The sequence below is a fragment of the Macaca thibetana genome, chromosome 9, assembly GCF_024542745.1.
Source record: "Macaca thibetana thibetana isolate TM-01 chromosome 9, ASM2454274v1, whole genome shotgun sequence".
Classification (NCBI taxonomy): Eukaryota; Metazoa; Chordata; class Mammalia; order Primates; family Cercopithecidae; genus Macaca; species Macaca thibetana.
In genome coordinates, this window is record NC_065586.1 from 63120308 (window position 1) to 63135638 (window position 15331).

At 48.2% G+C, this 15331-nt stretch overlaps 3 protein-coding genes across 7 annotated transcripts in view; all 3 read left to right on the forward strand.

Moving 5' to 3' along the window:
- SAR1A (secretion associated Ras related GTPase 1A) overlaps positions 1 to 15331 on the forward strand; it is a 537387-nt gene that overhangs the window by 341038 nt on the left and 181018 nt on the right. The gene's annotated exons all lie outside the window — the stretch shown is intronic.
- The window catches only part of PPA1 (inorganic pyrophosphatase 1), a 478362-nt gene that overhangs the window by 332101 nt on the left and 130930 nt on the right, over positions 1 to 15331 (forward strand). The gene's annotated exons all lie outside the window — the stretch shown is intronic.
- LRRC20 (leucine rich repeat containing 20) overlaps positions 1 to 15331 on the forward strand; it is an 88106-nt gene that overhangs the window by 30732 nt on the left and 42043 nt on the right. For all 5 annotated transcript variants that reach the window (XM_050803680.1, XM_050803682.1, XM_050803681.1 and 2 more), the window contains one exon: positions 8979 to 9128. In XM_050803680.1, the coding sequence (XP_050659637.1) occupies positions 8979 to 9128 (150 nt within the window). The remainder of the gene's footprint in view (positions 1 to 8978; positions 9129 to 15331) is intronic.

Below are 15331 nucleotides of genomic sequence, written 5' to 3' on the forward strand. Positions count from 1 at the left end.
TTTATTTATTTATTTATTTATTTATTTATTTATTGAGATGGAGTCTTGCTCTGTTGCCCAGCCTGGAGTGCAGTGGCACGATCTCTGCTCACTGCAACCTCTGCCTCCTGGGTTCAAGCAATTCTCCTGCCTCAGCCTCCTGAGTAACTGGGATTACAGGCATGCACCACCATGACCAGCTACTTTTTGTATTTTTGGTAGAGACAGGGTTTTACCATGTTGACCAGGATGGTCTCGAACTCCTGACCTCAAGTGATCCACCTGCCTCAGCCTCCCAAAGTGCTGGGATTACAGGCATGAGCCACCGCGCCCAGCACTGTGTTTATTAACTTGAATGGGACCTTTGAGATCACCAGCTCAGCCTCTGTCTGGTTTAGGAATTCTCTCTGTGGGGACCCTGCCTGACCATGCTCCTTGATGCAGTCCTCACATCCCCACCCAGGAGCCTTTTCTTTATGCCTTGATGAACTATATACTGTCTGTGCTGAAGACCCATAGAGAATGAGACCTTCTCAATGACATCCCACAGCTCCTTGAGGACAACTCTCTCCTGTCTACAGCCTGGATCTTCTCTTCTCTGGGTGGGGCCCCCCTTCCCTAGTGGGACCTGGCCCCCAGCCACATCTTGGCTGTGTTCTCTGGCAGCAGTGCTGTCTGTTCCTATAAACTCAGGGCCCAACATTGAACTTAGGGCTCCTGGGGCTTTTTCCTTCTGCAAATAGGTAGAATGGGTATAGATGGTGCCCAACCTCCGAATGAGACCTGCAGAGAAATTTCCAGAGGAGAGAAGGTGACTGGCTCGTGCAGAAGGCTGTTGGCCCCTTCCCCGGAGGCATTGAGGGCTCTGAACTGGAAGGGCCTACAGGAGTTTGTAGTCAAGACCGCAGTTTCTCGTGGGGGAGCTCAGCATAGACTCCCTTTCTCTGGCCTGCTTTAGGTGTGTTTTTGGCTCAAGGGGGCAGTAGAGTGGAGTGGTTGGGACCCCTGGCTTCCTGATCCACCTAACCTGGATCCAAATCTCCCCGTCCTCACTTCTGGCTGTATGACCTTGGGCAAGTCACTTTATTACAGTTTCCCGTGTGCAGAGGGGATAGTTCATACTTATATAGCACATGTGAAATAGTAAATGGTGTTGTTTATGGTTATCATTCCCATCCCCCTTGCATGGCATGCAGTATATTGCCCCTTGTGTACAGATGGGAACATGACTGGGTAAGGATGAGATTTGCTCCTGGATCTCCATTTTCTTGTCCCGGGACCATGGAGAACTGTTCTGGAGATCATGGACCACTCTCCTCCCAGCAGGGGTGAGAGTCCACGTGCTGTGTTAGCGGCTGGCGATGGGGCTGGGATGAGGGGTGTTTGCATTACATCCCAGCAGGGCCCTTCTGTGGAACTCCTGGATGGCCTTGGCTGTTGGTGGCAGCCAGGCTGTTCTGGGTAGGAGCTTGGTGGTGCACCCCTGTCACATGCATCCCGGCCTCTGGTGGGTGGTGTAGGGGTCACATAATGGAGGAAAGAGATGGAATCCCTGGGGACACAAAAAAGTCACAGGATACAGTGCAGATCAGTGCCTGGCACACAGGAGGGCCTCAATAGCTATTTGTGGAGAGTGAAAGGAAGAAGCAGGTGTCGGCGGCGACATTCCAGACCCTCAGCATCCTCTAGTATTAGGGAAGTGTGGTCTTGCGACTTGTCAGTTGGCCAGATGAAGCCGCAGAGGGCTTGTATGTTGCTTGTTTTTTTTGTGTGTGTGTGTTTGTTTTTTGGGTTTTTTTTTTCTGAGACCGAGTCTCGTTCTGTCACCCAGGCTGGAGTACAGTGGTATCATCTCAGCTCACTGTAACCTCTGCCTCCCGGGCTCAAGCAATTCTTCCATCTCAGCCCCCCAAGTATCTGAGATTACAGGACACGCCCCCATACCCAGCGAATTTTTGTATTTTTAGTAGAGATGGGGTTTTACCATGTTGGCCAGGCTGGTCTTGAACTCATGACCTCAAGTGATTTGCCTGCCTTGGCCTCCCAAAGTGCTGGGATTACATGCGTGAGCTGCCATGCCTGGCACTTGTATGTTGCCTAAACCAAAGACTGGAAGGGTGGGTGGTGTGAGGCTGGGATAGTGTGTGGATGGCCCAGGTGGCTGGAATGAGACTGTGGGCTGGACATTTCTGGGCTGATCTACTCCAGGAAGACAGGCTGCTTTGAGTACCTTTGGAAATAACTTGCATGGTTTTATGGCTTCTTCCTCCTTTGTAAGCACTTTCTCTCCCCACTGTGAGGAGTGGTGGTGCCTGAAAGCTTCTATTCACAGCTCTGCCCCAGCCCAATGCAGAGTTCCTGTATTTCTTGGGTCTGCTTTTCCCTATTTCCCTCACTGACGAAGAGCTGGCTGCCCTCAATTTATCTGTGAATTTGCCAAGTTATTTTTTCCAATAAAAGTTCATTTTAGCACTTAGGGAGCATGAGGCAGGTGGATCGCTTGAGGCCAGGAGTTGGAGACCAGCCTGGGCAGCATGATGAAACACTGTCTCTACTAAAAATACAAAAATTAGCAGGGCATGGTGGCATGTACCTGTAGTCCCAGCTACTTGGGAGGCTGAGGTGGGAGAATCACTTGAGCTTGGGAGGTGAAGGTTGCAGTGAGCCAAGATCATGCCACTGCCCTCCAGCATGGGTGACAGAGCGAGATCCTGTCTCAGAAAAATAGCTAATTTTATGATACATTAATTTTTTATTTAAAAAGTACAGTATCACTGTATACAGATACTTGGCAAATGGTTTTATATAAATATAGAATGGTATTTTACTTTGTATAAAGTAAACAACCATGAAGACTATAATTTAGTAACAAATTGCTCAAATCCTTTGAAATAACCACGGTTAGCATTCTCGTTATTTTTCTTTCTATTGTCTTTTCCAGGCATGTATCATTTTATACCTAGTTGGAATTACAGTGTGCATATGCTTTTTATGTCCTGCTTCAGAAAAAACCCTACGCTCTGTAACATGAATGATTCAACAAGAGAAACAATCAACACACCTGGGTTGATAATGCTATTTAAGGAGCTCTACCAACATTTGGGAGAAAAAAATGCCACAGCTCCAAGTAGAAAAATAGTGAGACATGAATAGAATTTTCCACAGGGGAAACAAATGGTTAATACTTATTTTATTTTATTAGAGATAGGGTCTTGCCCTGTTGCCCAGCCTGAGTGCAGTGATGCAATCACAGCTTACTGCAGCCTTGAACTGGGCTCAAGTGATCCTCCCGCCTCATCCTCCCGAGTACCTGGGACTACATACAGGCACCACCATGTCAAACAAATTTATTTTATTTAGTTTTTTGAGACGGAGTCTCTCTGTCATTCTGTCACCCAGGCTGGAGTGCAGTGATACAATCTCGGCCTTCTGGGTTCAGGCAGTTCTTCTGCCTCAGCCTCCTGAGTAGCTGGGATTACAGGCGCCCGTCACCATACCTGGTTAAATTTTGTATTTTTAGTAGAGATGAGGTTTCATCATGTTGGCCAGGCTGGTCTCAAACTCAAGTGATCTCCCTGCCTCAGCCTCTCAAAGTGATGGGATTATGGTGTGAGCCACCGTGCCCGGCTGTATTTTATTTTGTGTAGAGATGGGTCTTGCTGTGTTGCCCAGGTTGGTTGTGAACTGGCCTCGAGTGATCCTCCAACCTAGGCCTTCCAAAGCTTGGGGATTATAGGTGTGAGCCACCATGCCTAGCTGAAAAACAGTTAATTAACCATGAACGATAATCAGTCTCACTATTGAAAATATTGCAAATTAAAGCAGGGATACTATTTCCCTTGATCAACTTAGCAAGGCTTTCTTTTCTTTTTAATGATCCTATTGTTTGTTGGATAGGTTACATGTAAATTGGCATAAATATTCTGGAAAGCAATTTGGAAACACATCAGGAGCTACATATTTGTTTACTAATTATGTTTTTTCCTTTGTAAATATCTTACGTCCTTGTCTTCTCAGGTGGTCTCAATTTTTTCTTTATTCAATTATATTGAGTAGTTTCAGTAATAAAGAGGACTCTGTACGCATCCTATTTACAGATCCCTGTTGCTGGCTTTATTCTAAGCTTCAAAGTGTTTTCTATGTTTTCAATGCAGTTAGTTTTTGATCTGTTCCTTTGTGATTCTGTTATACTCCTAGATTTGGGAAGTCATCCTCACTTAAAAGGTTGTATAAATGTTCAATTCTGTTTACTTTTAAAAATTTGGTCTAAAAAGTATTTAAAGTGTAATTATATCTAGGATGTATTTTGATTCTTGGATTGAGTCTTTCTCAAAATTGTTAAGGGGTTATTCTGACATCAGTTGATTAATCCTTCCCTCTCCAGTTTATTTGTGAAGCCTCCTTTAGCATTTATTATGACATTATTTCTGGACTATATTTTCGGAACTATATAATTTCTTTCTATGATCTATTTTCCCTTTTGCCCTCTGTTTTAATTATTTTTGGCTTATAATATTGGTTATAACCTCACCTTTTTTAGAGGGTCTTGCTTATATATTTCCCTAGCTGAACTTTAAAACCATTTAGTTAAGGTTAAAAAAAAAAACAAAAACAAACAAACAAAAAAAAACACCTTGTGAGGATTTGGGTAGTAGTTACATTCAACAATATATAAATTAATTTCTTTAAAAAAACCAGTGTTTCAATATTTTGACTTGTCATCAATGGACACGTTATATCTCCACATACAAAACCATTCTTAAAAATGTCTTTGTGGGCCGGTTGCTGTGGCTCGCGACTATAATCCTAGCACTTCGGGAGGCCTAGGTGGGCGGATCACTTGAGCTCAGGAATTCAAGACTAGCCTGAGTAACATGGCAAAACCCCAACTACAAAAAATACAAAAATTAGCCGGGTTTGATGGCATGTGCCTGTAGTCCCATCTACCCAGGAAGCTGAGGTGGGAGGATCGCTTAAGCCCAGGAGTTCGAGACCGCAGTGAGCTGAGATCGCACCACTGCGCTCCAGCCCGGGCGACAGAGCAAGACCCTGTCTCAATAAGCAAACCAAAACAAAACAAAACAAAATATCTTTGTGAACTTTTCTACTTTTTTTTTTTAATATTGGTCAGATACATTTCTCATTATGCTCATTTCTCTATATTTTATATTGTTGTTAGGAACAGTATCTTTAAAAACTATTTTCTTGCTGGCGCATAGGAATATTATTGCCTTTCGCATGCTTATTTGATTAGCTGCTTTGCTGAGACCATTTTAATTTATGTTGTTTGTCAGATGACTGTCTTGAGTTTCTGAGTTTATACAGTCATTTCATATGCACCTAAGAATCACTTGGTCTGTTTTCAATGTCTGTGCTTTCTATTTAATTGGCCAGACCTAACTTGACTTTTCTTTTCTTTTCTTTTTCTTATCTTTTTTCAGACAAAGTTTCACTGTCACTCAGGCTGGAGTACAGTGGAGTGCAGCGGCTCACTGCAGCCCTGACCTCCTGCGTTCAAGCGATCTTCTTCCCACCTCAACCCCCCAAGTATCTGCGACTCCAGGCACACACCACCATGCCCAGCTAGTTTTTAAATTTTTTTGTAGAGGCAGGGTCTCACTATGTTGCCCAGGCTGGTCTCAAACTCCTGGGCTCAGGCAATCCTTCCACCTTGGTCTCCCAAAGTACTGGGCTTACAGATATGAGCCACTACGCCCGGCCTGGCAAGAACTTTCATGATGCTATTCAGGGATACTAGTGATGAAAGGCATCCTTGTTTTGCTCTTTGTTTTAAAGGGAAAGCTTCTTCCATTACTTTGATGTTGCTCCTGGGATGTATGATGAGATCTGTCTACTCCTACCCAAAGGGACTGGTGTAATTCACAACAACTCCAACAAAACTTCTTTCTAGCCCTTAATATATCTGTCACAAAGTGCTAGAGGGCTTATTGTTTGGAAGTATTACTCTTTTTAGAATCCCCAGCTTGCCCCAAACTCTGAGCCCACAGTGCCTGTTTGCTTCCAGCTCAGCCCTTGCTCTCCCTCTTCTGAAAGCCTGACTTTTGGGACCTTGTTCCTCCCTGGCAGGATTTAGCAGTCTCTCCTGCCAACCCCACCTGCTGATAGAAGAGCTGGGGATTGACATCGGACAGCTGCAGGGCTGGGTTACCAAGTGCAGCCCTGGACCAGAGGAGGCATTAACAACACCCCTTATAGGCTGCCTGGCAGAGGAGCCCTGTGGACCCTCAGTCATCTGTAATTTTGCCCTTTTCCCACCTGTCTCTTTTTTCCCATGAGTCTGCTGGACTTCTGGTACTATGCTCTGGGGGTCTTCTCAGTCCACTGGGAAAACAGCACAAAAAGGGGTTAATACAACACAGGATGAGGAAGTCTTGTTTGCATTATATGAGGCTCAGCTCCTGGAGCAACTGACTGCTTAGGACAGTCAGAGAAGGCTTCATGGAGGAGGTGACATTTGAGCTGGGTCTTGGAGCAAGAGAATAAATCTGTGAGGCAGATGAGGGAGAAAGGCTTCAATTGTGATTATTTCCATGTATTTTGTATTATTGTTGCTGTTAGGAATAGAATCTTTTAAAACCGTATTTTACTGGTTAGGAATACAATCTTTTAAAACCGTATTTTACTGGTTAGGAATACAATCTTTTAAAACCGTATTTTACTGCTGGCATATAGAAATATTATTGAGTTTCGCATGTTTATTTTGGAGCAATTTTCAAAGGCTTAGAAGCCTGGGAGAGCCTGGCCTCTTTGGGGAAAAGATGAGAGTTTTCTGAGAGATAACTGGGGTGGTGCTGTCAGGGTCGATGAGTGCTGCTGGGTGGGAGGTTGGGGGCTGACTGGACACCAGCACAGGAGTGACCCAGAAGACTTCTGGGAGAGATGGGATGGAAGCTGGCCTGGAAGCCTAGAGAGGCTTTAGATCGAGTGGGAAGAGGAGGTAAAGTGGAAGCGGAGGGCTGCTACAATATTTGTAGCATTCCTGCTAAATATCTTCTAGGCGCTTTGTTAGTCATTATTTTACTACATTAAATTTTTCCCAACAGCTCTCCTAGGCAGATGATGGTACCTTCATTCTACAGTTAAGGAAACTGAGGCTCAGGGAACTTGAGTGACACCTTGATGAGCTGGACAGACTAATTTCTGAACCCCTATACTTTTTGTGTCTGTCTGCTGCTATATATATATATGTCATTGATATAATAATATATATAATTATATATGTATATATATCAGCTTTATTGAGATATAATTCACATGCCATACAATTCATCCACTTAAAGTGTACAACTCAGTGGTTTTACTATGTTCAGAGTTGAGCAGTTGTCACCACAATCCAATCTTAGAACTTTTTGTGTGTGTGTGTGATAGTCTTACTCTGTTGCCCAGGTTGAAGTGCAGTGGTGTGATTTCGGCTCACTGCAACCTCCGCCTTCCGTGTTCAAGGGATTCTCATGACTCAGCCTCCCAAGTAGTTGGGATTGCAGGCATGTGCCACCATGCCTGGCTAATTTTTTTTTTTTTTTTTGTATTTTTAGTAGAGATGGGGTTTCTCTATATTGGCCAGGCTGGTCTTGAACTCCTGGCCTCAAGTGATCTGGCCACCTCAGCCTCCCAAAGTGCTGGGATTACAGGCATGAGCCACTGCGCCCAGCCCAATTGTAGAACATTTTTATTCCCCTACAAAGAACTCCCCCGCCCCCCCATCCCTTGCAGCGCTGGCATTCACTAATCTCCTTTCCGTCTGTATGCATTTGCCTGTTCTTGACATTTCATATAAATGAAACTGTACAATATTCCGGCCTTTGTAACTGGCTTCTTTTGCCTGACGTCATGTTTTCACGGTTCAGCCATGCTATAGCTGCTATAACATACATTGGTACTTCATTTCTGTTTTTAAAATGTTTTTTTGTGGGGAAGACAGAGTCTTGCTCTGTTGCCCAGGCTGGAGTGCAGTGGTGTGATCTGGGCTCACCGCAACTTCCACCTCCCAGGTTCAAGTGATTCTCGTGTCTCAGCCTCGTGAGTAGCTGGGATTACAGGTATGTACCACCATGCCTGGCTAATTTTTTTATTTTTAGTGGAGATAGGATTTCACCACGTTGGCCAGGCTGGTCTCGAACTCCTGGCCTCAAGCTACCCACCCACTTTGGCCTCCCAAAGTGCTGGGATTACAGGCGTGAGCCACCACGCCTAGCCACTTCATTTCTTTTTATTGCTGGATGATATTGCCTTTCATGGAGAGACCACATTTTGCTGATCCATTCCCCAGTTGGTCAACATTTGTGTTTTTCCACTTTCCGGCTTTTGGGCGGTTGTGAATAATGCTGCCAAGAACATCCACATGTAATGTGTTTTTTTATGGACGTATGTTTTTGTCTCTTGGGTATATACCTAGGAGTGGAGTGACTGGGTCATATGGTAACTCTGTGCTCTGTGTTTAACCGTTTGAGGAACTGCCTGACTGTTCCATGCAGCGGCTTCCCAGCTGCTGCTTGTACGAGACTTGCCTTTAGCATGACAGGACTAGGAAGAAGATCAAACCATAAAGTCTGTGTGAATTGCCTGTTTTCAAAGAAATAGACTATTGTAAAGCACTCTTTAGACTGTGTCTGTGCTGTTGAGTCTTTGTTGATTCTAAAGGGACTTGTGGATTCTGCAGGGTTTCGAGGGCACTGCTATGAATGCCAGTCATCTTTGTGCCGGCAGACATGATTCTGGCTAGCAGACTGTGGCAACAGAGACGGCGCTGGTACAAATCCTTAAGTTCAGGGTGCAAGGGAGGGATAGGTGTGAGCTAATGTCTGTGAGGAAGGTTGCTGGAAGACAGAGGGCAGGCTCTGAAGCCTGGTCCAGGGGAGACAGGTGGGAGGGCAAGGAGGCTGGAAGGAGGCATGGAGGTGGGGTCCATGTGAGTCTGGGACAAGTTCTCAGGCAGCTGTGGCTGATAACTCTGGTTTGTCTTTGTCCTTTGGCTGCAGACCTGGCCGAGTGCAAGCTGGTCTCCTTTCCCATTGGCATCTACAAGGTCCTGCGGAATGTCTCCGGCCAGATCCACCTCATCACCCTGGCTAACAACGAGCTCAAGTCCCTCACCAGCAAGTTCATGACCACGTTCAGTCAGCTCCGAGGTAGGCCCTGGTCAGCTCTAGCCAGAAGGGCATGGCCAGCCCTCATCCTTCAGGCTCTGACCCTGTCTGGGGAGTGCCACCAGAGCTGGTCCCTGGTCAGTGACACCATGAAGTCATTCCCATGGGTAGACTTTGAAAATGGACCTGTGTTCTCTGCAGCTTGGAACTCTCTAGGTCACTTCTGCCTCTAGCTGGCTGTGAAGCACATTGACCAAGGGTCAAGGGTGTGGTTCTTGGAGTGATTCTCTTGTTCTGAACAGACCCGCGGGATGTTTGGGTCCTGAGGCCCTGGGAGTCATTATTTCCCAGTAGTCTTGAATGAGCCCCCTTCTCACCTTCCAATCTAGTATTGTTCTCCTGTGTTGCTGTCTCAGTTCAGGAGTGAGAGATGCCAGGGATGTTGGCATTTTCTTTCTTTCCTTTTTATTTTTTGAGTCTTGCTCTGTCGCTCAGGCTGGAGTGAAGTGGTGTGATCTTGGCTCACTGCAGCCTCCACCTCCCAGGTTCAAGCAATTCTCCTGCCTCAGCCTCCCAAGTAGCTGGGATTATAGGCATGTGCCACCACATCCGGCTAATTTTAGTATTTTTAGTAGAGGTGGGGCTTCACCATGTTGGCCAAGCTGGTCTCAAACTCCTGACCTCAGGTGATCTGCCTGCCTCGGTCTCCCAAAGTGCTGGGATTACAGGTGTGAGCCACTACGCCTGGCTGATGTTGACATTTTCTCTGCTGGGCATATGCAGAGCATGTGGATGTAGGTGCTTGGTATCAAAGTGGCAGGAGGCCAGCAGGTGGGCCTCATAGATGCTCTAGAAATAGTTCCTCTGGATGGACAAGCAGTGTGCCTTGACTGCTGCAGTGCCTGCCGTCTTCTCCAGAGAGCAGTCCCTCCATCCTTCTATGAGAGGTCACTGCTGCTCAGTGACCCATGTGGCAGAGCTGTGGCGTGGGCGCCTGTTGCACGTTTGTGAAAGGGTGGAGTGGGAGAATTGCAGAGGGCACAGGAAGCCTAGGGGGGCAGATCCTGCTTCATCCCAGACTCACATGGACCCTAACTCCATGCCCCCTTCCAGCCTCCTTGCCCTCCCACCTGTCTCCCCTGGACCAGGCTTCAGAGCCTCTGTCTTCCAGCAGCCTTCGTCACAGGCATTGACTCATACCTGTCCCTCCCTTGCACCCTGAACTTAAGGATTTGTACCAGCGCCGTCTCTGTTGCCACAGTCTGCTAGCCAGAATCATGTCTGCCGGCACAAAGATGACTGGCATTCATAGCAGTGCCCTCGAAACCCTGCAGAATCCACAAGTCCCTTTGGAATCATCAAAGACTCAACAGCACAGATGCAGTCTAAAGAGTGCTTCACAATAGTCTACTTCTTTCAAAACAGGCAATTCACACAGACTTTGTGGTTTGATCTTCTTCCTAGTCCTGTCACACTGAAGGCAAGCCTCGTACACACAGCAGCTGGGAAGCCGCCGTGCAGAACGGTCAGGCAGTTCCTCAAATGCTTAAACACAGAGCACAGGTTTACCAAATGACCCAGTCACTCCCCTCCTAGGTATATACCCAAGATATGTAAAGACATACGTCCACGTTGCCAGGCACGGTGGCTCACGCCTATAATCCCAGCACTTTGGGAGGCTGAGGCAGGTGGAGCGCCTGAGGTCAGGAGTTCAAGATGGCAAAACCCTGTCTCTACTAAAAATACAAAAATTAGCCGGGTGTGATGGCGCATGCCTGTAATCCCAAGTACTTGGGAGGCTGAGGAGAATCGCGTGAACCCAGAAGGTGGAGGATGCAGTGAGCCGAGATTGTGCCATTGCACTCTAGTCTGGGTGATAGAGCAAGACTCTGTCTCAAAAACAAACAAACAAACAAACAAAAAACCAAAAAAGAAACCCAAAAACAAAACCATACATCTGTGCAAAAACACATTACTCACGAATGTTCATGGCAGCATTATTCTTAACAGCCTGAAAGCTAGAAAGTAGAAACATACAAATGTCCATCAACTGGGAAATGGATCCACAAAATGTGGTCTCCCCATGAAAGGGAATATCATCCAGGTTCTGGGAATGCTCTACATGATAGGGATATGAAAAGGGTCTAAGAGAAAAGGGTTTAGAGAAAGAAATACGTGAAATGCTGATGATGCATGAGGGACCCAAGCAAGCCTATCTCATAGGGCTGACTTTAGGCTGGGCAAGCTTCCTAAAGGAGGTATGGGCATTGGGCAGGCCAGGAGGGAGAGGATGCGTGAAGTGGCAAATACAGTGCAGGGACAGTGGCTCAGGAGGGAGCTCCAGGCAGGACCTGGAAAGGCCATCATGCAAACAAAAGGACAAGGAGGAGGGATTCGTCTATATAGCTGTTTCTGAGTGAAGCTCACAGAGTTTGTTGCATTTGTGTCTGAAAAGCTAAAATCCCTATGACTTGGAGGACACGGAGAGGCCCCTAGGGGTAGATTTCCAGGTCTGGAACTTTCCAGGCCATGGCTGCCTTTCCAGGCCACCTATGTCAGTCCCAGGGTCCTCTAGTGCTATACCTAGCCAATTGGGATTGGATATTTGCTTTCCCAAGGAGGATAGAATGATTGAAAATGGAGGGTGGGGCTGTCTGGGGCCTTGGGGAAGGGCACAGTCAGGCCCTTTGGGTGAGAGGAGAGTTCATTTGTACTTTTCCTTCATTAGACCTTCCCTCGAACACCTTTGTCTCCCAGACCCAGGTCTGGAGGCCTAGGTCTCCACCAGAGTCTCTCCCTGCGGAGACTAGGGTTGCAGGACACATTGTCCTCACCACCCGGTGCTGTGATATGGGTATGGACAAAATGCTGGAAGGGACTGCTGGGAAGAGGAATGAATTCTTAGAGAGTGCCATGGGCAGAGCCTGGGTATGGATGCAAGAACTTTGAAAGTGCTTGACATTTGGGGAGTGGTAAGTAGGCCCTCTCCAGAGGGCACGGGGAAATGTACCAGAGAAATGGCCCTTAGCCCGTGCATCTGTGGGATGCGGAAATGTATTTACATAGCACCTTCTGGTCAGAAGTCTGTTGAAGATGCTGTTTGAACTCCTTCCCTGCTGCCAGTGGCTGCTGACTCCCTCATGCTGCTTTCGAATCACAAAGTGCCTGCTAATTGAATTCACAGAGGCAGCAGATTGAGGGATGTGGTAGCAGCAGCGGGGGTGGGAGCTGAGCACCCTGTTGGGCTCTCACCTTACCTTGAGAGATGGCTCTGGGCCTGAGCCTTTGTTGTGGTTTCTCTTTCAAATAGAAAAGCCCTCTTCTTTTATGTGTGAAGAGGAGGCTTAAACAGGCCTGACTGAGCTCAACAGACCTGCTGTGTCCTCCTCTGGGTGCCTGACAGAGGTGGGCTGCCTCGGTGCTGGGGAGGGAACAAGCTGCTTCGTCCCTGCCTGTCACAATGTTTCCCGGGGCTGCCCTCGGGACTCTTCTGCAAGGCCCAAGGCCCTGGCAGGGGTGAGTCATCTCTAAGTGATTCCATCCCCTTGATGTCCTTCATCCATTTTATGGAAGGAAAAAACAAGACGTGAGAAAGCCAAGGGCATACATGGAATTGGTCTGATCGCAGGTGGGCCCTGCAGAGAGTGTCCCCATGTCCTGCTGTGGCTCTTCTGTCCCTTCTGCTCCTGTATCCCTGTTTCCCCTCTTCCTGTAGTCTTAGCTCTTTTTAGTGAGTGTGTCCTGGGACTGCCAGGCCAGAGGTGTAGGAGACACATCTATGGCAATAAACGAAGCCCAGCCAAATGAGACAAGCAAAGGCTATGTATTCAGAGCTTGCTACAGCAAAGGAGTCAGCCACCATCACTTGTGTGTTGGCAGAGACTCAAAGGCAGGCAGTAGAGTGGTAGAGTGGAAAAAAGGGGAGACTTCAGGTACTCTCTGATTGTTGGCATGGGGGAGTTCTAACTAGAGGCGGAGCATCCTCTGCGATTGACGAGGGGGGCATATTGGCTTTCTCTTGTTGGTTAATTGGAAGTGGGGACAAAAATCGGGAAGCTGTTAGTTATTAATTGAGTCCCGGCCACTTGGGACCAGTTGTTACAGGGATTATTGTTTGGCCTCCTGGATGATTGCTAGAGATAGCAGTCTGACTTCTCACAAATCTGACGTATGGCAGGCTGGTGTCCTGGCTGGTTACTGTGGATCGTGGGTTGGTTTCCTGGGCAGGCTGCTGTGGGTTGTGAGTGGAGTTCTGTTTTTATATTTGGCCTGGTCATTGTCTGTTTGTATATTCAGTCTCTCACACCCCTGCCCATCAACTCAATCCAGCGGATTCCTACAGGCATTGGGTTTGGTGTAGCTGTGGGGATGCATGGGTGAGTGATAACAGCAGAGCCCAAATTCACAGGTGCTCAGCTCCCCCGGCTCCATGCTGAGCGCTCTCCCTGCATCATGTCATTTAGTCCTGGTAGCACCTGTGTCATTTGGGAATGATAAGAAAACTGAGAGCTGGATGTGGCCCCGGAGGAGCTCCCTATCTTGCAGGGGAGGCAGGTTTATGAGCAGACACCATGTCATACATGATGTGAGGGGCGGTGCAGCAGACATTTGCCCACGGTCTGTGGGTGTCCAGGCAGTGGAAGTCAGTTCTGCCTTCAGTGAGCAGGAAATCAGAAAACCTCCAGAGGAAATGGCTTAAAGCGTGGATTTGACAGATGAGAAGGGCTTTACCAGGTAAATAAGAAGGAGTTTCTATAGCATCTTTTGGTACAGTGAAAGGTGTGTTTGGGAAAAAACTAGAAAAGTGGTACAAGACTGAGTGTTACAGAGCAGAGGGATGGTGTGTTGTTAGGGACTGGCTGGAAGGAGTCATCTGCCTGGGCGGGAACATTTGGGAAGAGTTCTGGGAGGTTGGGAGGGGATAGGCCCTGTGGAAAAGGCCAAGAGAAGCATCCTAGCAGGGAGAAGCAGTGTGAGGCCAGGCCGGGAAGGCGCAGAACAGGCAGGGCCTCAAAGCCGAGTCATAAGGGAGGTTGCGAGCTCCTTCTGCCCTCCAAAACGATGAGTTCCCTCACCTCAAGAGCCTGGGCCTGGGCCAGGGCAACAGGAGGTGGCTGCTGCGGCTGCTGCAGGACAGGAGGCGGGCTTTGGTTGGTCGGGAGCAGGTGTGTGTGGGTGCGGGAGGACCGGGAGGTGGGTTGCTCCAGTCAGCCGGCCTGAGACCTCCATGGAGACTTGCTGACCCCAAGACCCTGCATCTGGAGGCAACACAGCCTGGTGGAACTGGGCCCCAGAGGGCTTGTGAGTAGTTGGGGAGCATCCAGCAATGTGTTGAGATGTTCCCTGGGGCTCACGGCTCATTTTCTCTGATTTTTCAGCAGCAGCAGGCTTCTTGCCTCTTTCTGTTTCCCCAAGTGTGTGTTCCTTACACTGTCCCTGACAGGGAGATGCCAGCCAGCCATAAACTCCAGGAGGGGGTGTGGTTTCCTCCTCAGAGCCAGACCCTCCCAGGGGTGACCTTGGAGATGTGCCCAGGGCGAGCCCACGGGGTGCATGACACCTGGGGGGAGCCTGTCTGCAGAGGGCTCTTGGCTGCTCACTGGGCCGCCCTTTACCCTCCCCACAGGGCTCTCCAGGCAGCAGCTCCTGGTGCCTGCCAGATAAAATGGGGCAATTTTCCTCATTATCTCAGCAATTAGGACAGGCGGGAGTGAGGCGCCAGGCTTTATCTTTACCTCTGGCAACCACCTTGGTGCCAGAGGGGCCACGCCTCAGCCTCAGCTACTCTCTGCACACCTTGGGGAGTGGTCTTCCTGCTCCAAAGGCCGTACATGCCTGGTGCCTGGGGTGGGTGTGGGCAGAGGGCATGGAGAAGCTAGTTTAAAGCAACTGAGTCCATGCTGACAGGCCAGGGTGGTGAGGATGGGGCGGGCCCCTCTGTTCCTCAGGCCATACCATCAAAGCTGCTGCTGTCCACGCCTGGTCAGGAGTCTTAGGCAGTATTTGGGGGTGGAAAGAGGGTGTGCCAGTGAACGGTGTATGTCAGGGCCCCACAGGACTTATTTTCTGGTGTTCTGGGGAGGGAGGAGAAGGCGGGTGTCCTCTGGGCACATTACATTTCCAAACCTGGGGAGCAAGGGAACCGTCCTCAGAAAGGCTGTTAGCGTGGTGGGGTCACAGTGCGCTGTTCCTCCCCAACTTCCTACTTCACTTCAACCCTCTGGGTTTACTCTTTTAAATAGCTG